This window comes from Nuphar pumila, chromosome 12 (genome assembly GCF_984573655.1).
Source record: "Nuphar pumila chromosome 12, dmNupPumi1.hap1.1, whole genome shotgun sequence".
Taxonomy (NCBI): domain Eukaryota; kingdom Viridiplantae; phylum Streptophyta; class Magnoliopsida; order Nymphaeales; family Nymphaeaceae; genus Nuphar; species Nuphar pumila.
In genome coordinates, this window is record NC_143260.1 from 29608316 (window position 1) to 29615346 (window position 7031).

At 40.3% G+C, this 7031-nt stretch overlaps 1 protein-coding gene across 7 annotated transcripts; it reads right to left on the reverse strand.

Moving 5' to 3' along the window:
- Positions 1-393: 393 nt before the first annotated feature.
- Positions 394-6831, reverse strand: LOC149820472 (putative lactoylglutathione lyase, chloroplastic). 7 transcript variants are annotated; one of them, XM_089982248.1, is made up of 9 exons: positions 6637-6831; positions 5544-5717; positions 5340-5464; positions 5145-5209; positions 3179-3391; positions 3021-3068; positions 2769-2876; positions 1968-2108; positions 394-657 (listed from the first exon to the last, which is right to left on the reverse strand). In XM_089982248.1, exons 1-9 carry the CDS (start codon positions 6717-6719, stop codon positions 616-618), a joined length of 999 nt encoding a protein of 332 aa, XP_089838374.1. In that variant the 5' UTR covers positions 6720-6831; the 3' UTR covers positions 394-615. The 7 variants fall into 7 exon arrangements, with proteins under 7 accessions (XP_089838374.1, XP_089838380.1, XP_089838375.1 ...); XM_089982254.1 differs by having other exon boundaries at positions 5544-5748; XM_089982249.1 differs by lacking the exon at positions 6637-6831 and adding an exon at positions 6478-6501.
- Between the last annotated feature and the right edge of the window lie 200 nt (positions 6832-7031).

The window sequence follows — 7031 nt, forward strand, 5'->3', positions numbered from 1 at the left end:
CGACTGCAAGCTGAGGAGACAAGGCTCAAATACGCTGGGACCTTTTATGAGAAGGGGTCCAAATATATGGCTTGTAAAACGTGATAGTGAAGTAATGGCGCCCCTGAATTGCACAATGGCAGGTTGGTGGGGGTGGGTAGAGTTGAGAGGTGCATGGGAAGGAGTTTGAGGGGTGAGACGGGGATAACGTTACCAACAACCTCCTCACGGGCACGTAGTTGAAATCCGGAGGTGAGAGGGCCAAATCCCCCTCCCATCTTCCCGCCTTTCTCATAACCGGGATTCCAAACAGCAGAGGTGGAAGGGGATCTGGCATAAAAGATGCTAAAGAAAGGAAGATGGAGCTTGAAGAAATGCATATTATGATTTAATAATTTAAACCGAGACATTCATGAAAAAAGACACATCCTGGTGCGCCTACCGTATAGTATACAGCTTAGATTATTTCCAGATTTACAGAGACCGCTGAGAGGGCTTTTTTAGATAATTTGGAACTTTGGGATTCCCACTCTTCAGAGAACACTTGGAAAGAAACGCTCATCGAGGTGCCAAAAAAGAATGGCAAAGCATTGCAACGGTTCTATGCCAACATTCTGAATGTTTCGAGTCTTCCCTTCACTCTAGTTCTTTTGCAAAGTCGTCATTATCAACAAACACCTGAAAAAAGAAAAGTTCAACAAGAGACTTAAAACAAGAAATGTTTAAAAAATATTGCCATCTTTCTGAGCCATGTAAAAAAAGCATCATTAACCGAACTGTCAGAAATACAAAACGTGACTGGGTCGTATCAACCCGCACTGAGCTCTCTGACCAGGCCTAGGTTGTCTGACACAAATGAACATAGACAGATGGTGCTTTGTTCTGAGACAGACAAGTTACTGACGTAAAAACTTTGACCAACTAACGACAACCACTGGTTCAGTAATACTTTAACCACACAATGATCAACTTGGTAACTCAATAGAAACCAAGTTGGTGTCAGCATCACATTCTCATTTTTTACAGCATCTTTTATCTAAAGACATAAATATTTGGCCGGGCATTGGCTTGGCCTCTTGGCAGAGGCTGGGATAGTGAAACTAGTAATGTATGCTCCGCTTGTCTGGTAGAAGCAGCTAAGCTTGTCTGGTAGAAGCAGCTAGTGCACGTCACCTTGTGTTGGGACGTTGCAGGTTCAAAACCCAATGGTATAGTTGTATACCTGGCAGGGGCCTGCCTAACCCCAGCTTGCCTTTCGAAAATAAAAAGTAATGTATGCTCGGGATGAAACATCTGGCCTTTCACTGACATGAAGGACATAATCTAATCAACCGCGATTTGATTAATCAAGCCTCTGATACAGCCTCCAGTTAGTCCCTGGATACCATTCAATGACCTATTATCTTAGATTATCCAACATCTCAAACAAAATTTCAAAAATTCCAAGCCTTTTTCTATGTTTAAAATACTAAAGGATGAGAAGACCAAATACCCTGGTGCAGATCGCATTCAACACTACCAATACCATCCACTTTAACCAAAAGAGAAAACAAAGGTTCTACCCAAGTTTCCAGGTTGACTTCACTAACTCGGATCTTAAACTATGCTCAGTTGCAAATCTACAAGGCCTGTTCAGATTATGACCAAGTTTGATCCAGTCAATGGAAATCAGGCTGTCATTACAAGTTTCTATGTTGTGATTCCCAATTCCTCAATTAAACCCAGAACCAAAGTCACGCCCATTTGATTCAGAGGCAATGTGTTGTAAAGCAATATGTAGTATCCACCATGAACAAGGCTGCATGAGAATATCAGTATCTGAAAGCTTGTCATGTAGATATAGCTTTAAATATCTATCTAATTGTATATGTTAAACAGATTCGCAACTAGGAGATGCTACCTACTTGGACCGGATCAGAGACCAAGAAATGAAAAGTAAAAGACATTTTTATATATACAAACAATTGGAAGGAGGAGAAGAGAACTACCGTTTTCCAACCATCAGGATCTAAGCAGGCAGTGATTTTGGTGTTGATACCTGGCAATGGCCCAGGTTCTCGTGTGATTTCCCCCCCAGCAAGTTTAATCACTTCTGAGGTCTTGTAAACATCATCCGTGCCAATGGCAATCTGCACAAAAACATTGCTGAGTATTTCAGAGGGGCAAAATGTCAAGAAATTCAAGATTTTAAGAATGATTTAAAAGTTTACAGAGACAACAATAAACAGAAGTACAATAGAGATTTCAAACATAGGGATTCAGTGTGCTAGTTGGAGGCACTCCTGAGTCCTGATCATGCAGCTTCTTAAGCCAACTGGTATCGTCCCTTGGTTGACTTGGCAATGCATGTTCTCTTCCAAGTCCATGGTCAGGTTTGCAGAGTCCATAGTGATTCAAATTAGCCATCAAGTTAAAAGGAGTCTAAACTTTGACAAGGCTGAGTCGATAAGAATCATCTCTATCACAACAGCAACACTGCCTGGGACTGTTAACCTAGCAGAATCAAGTCCCTGCAGTAATCTTGTTGCCAGAATTTAACTTTTGTTAAACAAGAAATCTTGTTAAAACAAATACTTGGTTGCAGTTTTGGTAAGTAAAATACATGCTTCATATTCTTTTGTCTTTCTATTAAAGCTATGAAAGGAGAAAGAAAATCTGTCAGAGATCAGTTAAAGGATAGTAAGGGAAGGGATGCCATCTGATTAGCTCAATCACAGTACTCAGAATTAAAAGGATGATAAGTTTACTTACAATCTTGCATATCAAATAAACAAATAAATAATGGATACCTGTGCATAAGCATTTCCTTTATCATATTCCGTGACTCCATAGTTGTATGTCAACTCCAACACAGCATTTTTATCCTCAGGTCCAAAAGCCATAATGGCAATTGTATACTAATATGAATACAATTGCAAAATAAGCAGAGTCAAAAAACACAATAGCCATGGAAGGTCAAAATGATCCAGAATATAACAGAACACGCAAAGGTGTGTAGGCTGAAAGAGAAGAATGACAGTATCTTGATGGTGCTTGGTTACCTTATAATCAGGATTATCACACTTATGGAGAAGCTCCATACCAAAAGCCTTTATGGTTATGAAAATTAAACATAAGAAATAGGTGTAAGCTGGATGAAAAAACAGTCAACCAATACTACAACAATTAAGCTATTAAATGTCTATAAAATGCTACAAACCCTCTTGTAGAAGTCAATAGATCTATCTAGATCTCCAACACTGAGCATGACTTGACACAATGGTTCAGGTGTAGGACATCTTTCAATAAGCTCAAATTTATATCCATCGGGGTCTCCCACAAAAGCAATCACAGTACCACCACCTTTGACAGGACCAGGCTCCCTAGTAACCTTCCCTCCCTTAGCTTTTATGAGATCAACTGTCTTGTAAACCTTTGCCAAAACACCAGAAACTCGAGTAAGCACAAAAAAAAAAGCAAATGAAATGATGAAATGAATCAGTTTCTTCCAAAGAGGCCCTTATAGAGGCGCTGTTAATTCTGGCCATGTGGTAGAAAAGCTTAAATTATTTACTGAACAGGGGACATATCACGTAACAAATGCAACATTGGTGAACTGAAAAAAGCAACTTCATCAAATTGAATTTACATAAAGTGATGCAGTCTTAATCCTAAAATAACCCTCTGGACATTAAACTTCATTAGAAAGCATATCACACCTAGCCGGGTCACCTGAGTGGCAGCGGGCCTTGGGAGAAGGTGCTGATCCCTTCATCCCAGGTTCGACTCCCACTTTAACTGGTAGACTCCATAAGATCTTGGTGTCGGTGACCCCACCCGGGGCTTACCTCGCAGGAAGGCAGGCCCATTAAGTGAGCTGGTTCTCGGTGAAGGTTCCTTGTCATAGAAAAAAAAAAAAGAAGGAAAGAAAGCATATCACTTATCATGAGGTCAAGGGATGCAACTTGGAGGTCTGATCTTTTTCTTGGATTTTAGATAATGACTACACGATATAATACAGCCCATGACAAGTTAAATTGTCACAAGGGCTTGGGTAACTTCTACCATAGAGACCACAAAAGGTATCATTTTGAAAATAACATATTATTGACACACTACATATCAATACTGTAACTACATCAATAATGGCCCAACCATTACTAGTGCATCTGACTTTAGAGCATAGAAATATAGTAACAAATAGAGAAGTTCAACAACTATGACACTTCACCACCAAAGGCATCAGATAATTTCTTATCAACCATATTAATCTCCAACAAAGAGTAGTTCTCTTAAAACGGGTCAAAGAATTCAAAATTTCGAAGTATCGCAAGAAGCCTGGGAAAACAACTGTAATGCATCCTAGTTAACCTGACCTTAAAGCCAAGCCACCCTCGTATGGCTGATATGATGGAAGTGTGATTGATCTCTAGGATAGTTAAGGTATGAGACTGGGCAAACCTTGGCCAATCACAAAGAGGACCACTTGGCAGCGCTGACCATGAACTGTCATCAAATCCACCAATCGCAACAATCATCCATAAACACCATACCATCCAAATATCAGTGATACTGTTTTCCACATCTATTAGCAATTTAGCATATAGAAACTAGCTCGGATTCCCAGAACTGAATACTTAAACACCTTTCAGTACCTCTAAGAATGTATCTATTCTAAACACCCCTGAAAAAGGATAATGTGCTCACCTTATCTGAAGCATTGCCTTATTTTACTGTTCCTGTACAATGAAAATTTAAAGGATCTTCAGTTAGAGTGTCTTCGGGCCTGATATTAATGAACAGATTCCTACAGTATACACATGGATTTTTTTCAAGATGATAACTTTCAGATGCCAATACTCCAAAACAATCTTCCTCAGCTTTATTAAATTAGTTCTTGGAAAATGATGTAAGCACCAAAAATTGCATTTGGAATCATATAACTCCATCTTAAGCCCCACATACTCCTATCATTCTTCCTTCTTATGTGTGAATACAGATTCACAAATATCGATCTTCACAAATGAGCATACATAACAAGTTCAGTAAGATCTTCGGAAATGACACAAAAGGGCATGCCTTATGTGTAAATAAACATCGGTCACCTAAACACATTCTCAGGAAGCAAAATAAAAATATCACCATGCTAGTGGAATGATAAGCCAGTTTTAAGAATAGAATCTTACATCCTCAACTGCAATACCATAGTGTCCAAAACCAGTCCCCAGATTGTACTTGTCCACTCCATAGTCTGAAAACACCAAGTAAATAAATGCAATAAGACACTTCACATGGAATGTGCAAGTTTAACCAGCAGTTCACAAGAATGCCAACCAGCTTGCAATTTAAGGAAAACAAAATATTGAATGAAATGGACTTACTGGAAGTGAGTTCCACAACAAAATGTGAATCTTCGGGTCCATATCCGAGAAAAGCATTTGTGTATCGCTCTTCAGGTATATCACGTTTCCTCAACAATTTCATTCCCAAGCATTCCGTGTAAAATCTGATAACGTTATGTGCAATTAAGAAAGGATAAACAGAGAAGCAAGCAAACTAGAAATCGACATAATAAAGGCATATACTTGATGGTCTTGTCCAAGTCCCCAACACGATAAACCACGTGAAGTAGCCTACGTTTATCCTTCTTCACCCAGTTTAGGTCAACTTCCATACTTATGGCAGTGCTAGCTTGTGCCATGCTTCCAGTCGTTCCATCCTCTATAGCTCTTCCTTCCGCTCTTAACAAATTTGAAGATCTGAATCCAAACAGACGTGCTTGCTCAATAGCTGGGTAGTGGGTACAACGACAAACGAGCATGCCAGTCAGTTAATAGGAGCAGAATGAGCAAACACGCACACATGCATGTATGAATGACATTGCCATGCGAGAGAATAGCATTCATCCCAGTTCACAGCCTTGCCTGTGTCGAAAATGTGCTTCAGAGAAAGAAGAAGGGAGCAAATAACAAGTCAAGTTACACGGCTAGTCCTACCAAACAGGACTAGATAGATAGCAACTTAATTCGAAGAACGACTGGACACACAATCCTCTAGCGCAAGCTCTGTAAGTGTAAACATAAAAATCGCAAATTATGGCCGATAATTTATTGAGGAATGCAGTTTTATTTGCAAAGATAATGCCCAGAAGTTTACAGACTCTTGGTTAGCCTTCTACGATAACGAGTTCTTCTTATCCTTATCTGCTTCAAACATGAAATTGTTCTGTAAATCGTAACAGCAGTTTCGACCCTCCAATAAGAAACCCCAAAACTCTGTAGGGGGAAACCTTTAAAAAGAAAAAGGAGAAAAAGGAAACGCAAATTCATCGTCAGAGGAAAGGCATTCGGTCGGAGAACAGTCCCAATTCTCACATTCCAAACGCAAACTAAGCAGAATTGCAGGAATAACAACAGGAAAGAAAGGTCATACAGATCCCAACAGATTAACACAGGCTCCACATCCTGAAATTCACCATAATACAAGCTCAAACAACCATAAGAAAACGAACTCTCTTACATGGCGATACTCCAAAATCCTGGACACCAGATGGGGACGAGCAATTCCGCAAAGAAACGAGAAAACCAAAAAAGACTAAAAGCAAAAAATAGGAAGAATAACCATGGGTTTGAAAGAGAATACGAAGGAGAGTGGAGTGAAGTGTAGTGGCTGCCGTACCGCTGCCGAGGTGGAATAGGGTGAGCCTCCGGGAAGGACGGGCGGCGGAGAGCGAGACTCCGAAGCGGAAGGTCGCTGCGCATCTGAAGGGAGAGAGCGAGGAGAGGGGAGGAGGCCGAAAGGTAGCGAGGAGAGGGGAGGAGGCCGAAAGGTAACGAGGTGTAGGGAGGAAGAGGCCGCTACAGGGATTCTCTCTCTCTCTCTCTCTCTCTACCCTCCCTCTATAAAATTTCCATTCTTTTTAGTGTGTGTCATACTCTTACCTTACGTGGATGTATGCGGATCTAGTAGCTACTAAATCCGACATTATCATATCGTGTAGAATTAAATTCAGGATCGAAGACTTAGTAGCTACTAAATCCGACATTATCATATCGTGTAGAATTAAATTCAGG

Excerpts from the sequence above, each read along its gene's own strand:
- LOC149820472 (XM_089982248.1), bottom strand. The coding sequence starts at position 6,719 with ATGCGCAGCGACCTTCCGCTTCGGAGTCTCGCTCTCCGCCGCCCGTCC. Across the intron at positions 5,465-5,543 it reads GACTTGGACAAGACCATCAA|ATTTTACACGGAATGCTTGG; the intron begins GTATATGCCTTT and ends TAACGTTATCAG. Across the intron at positions 3,392-5,144 it reads ATGGTATTGCAGTTGAGGAT|GTTTACAAGACAGTTGATCT; the intron begins GTAAGATTCTAT and ends GTTTTGGCAAAG.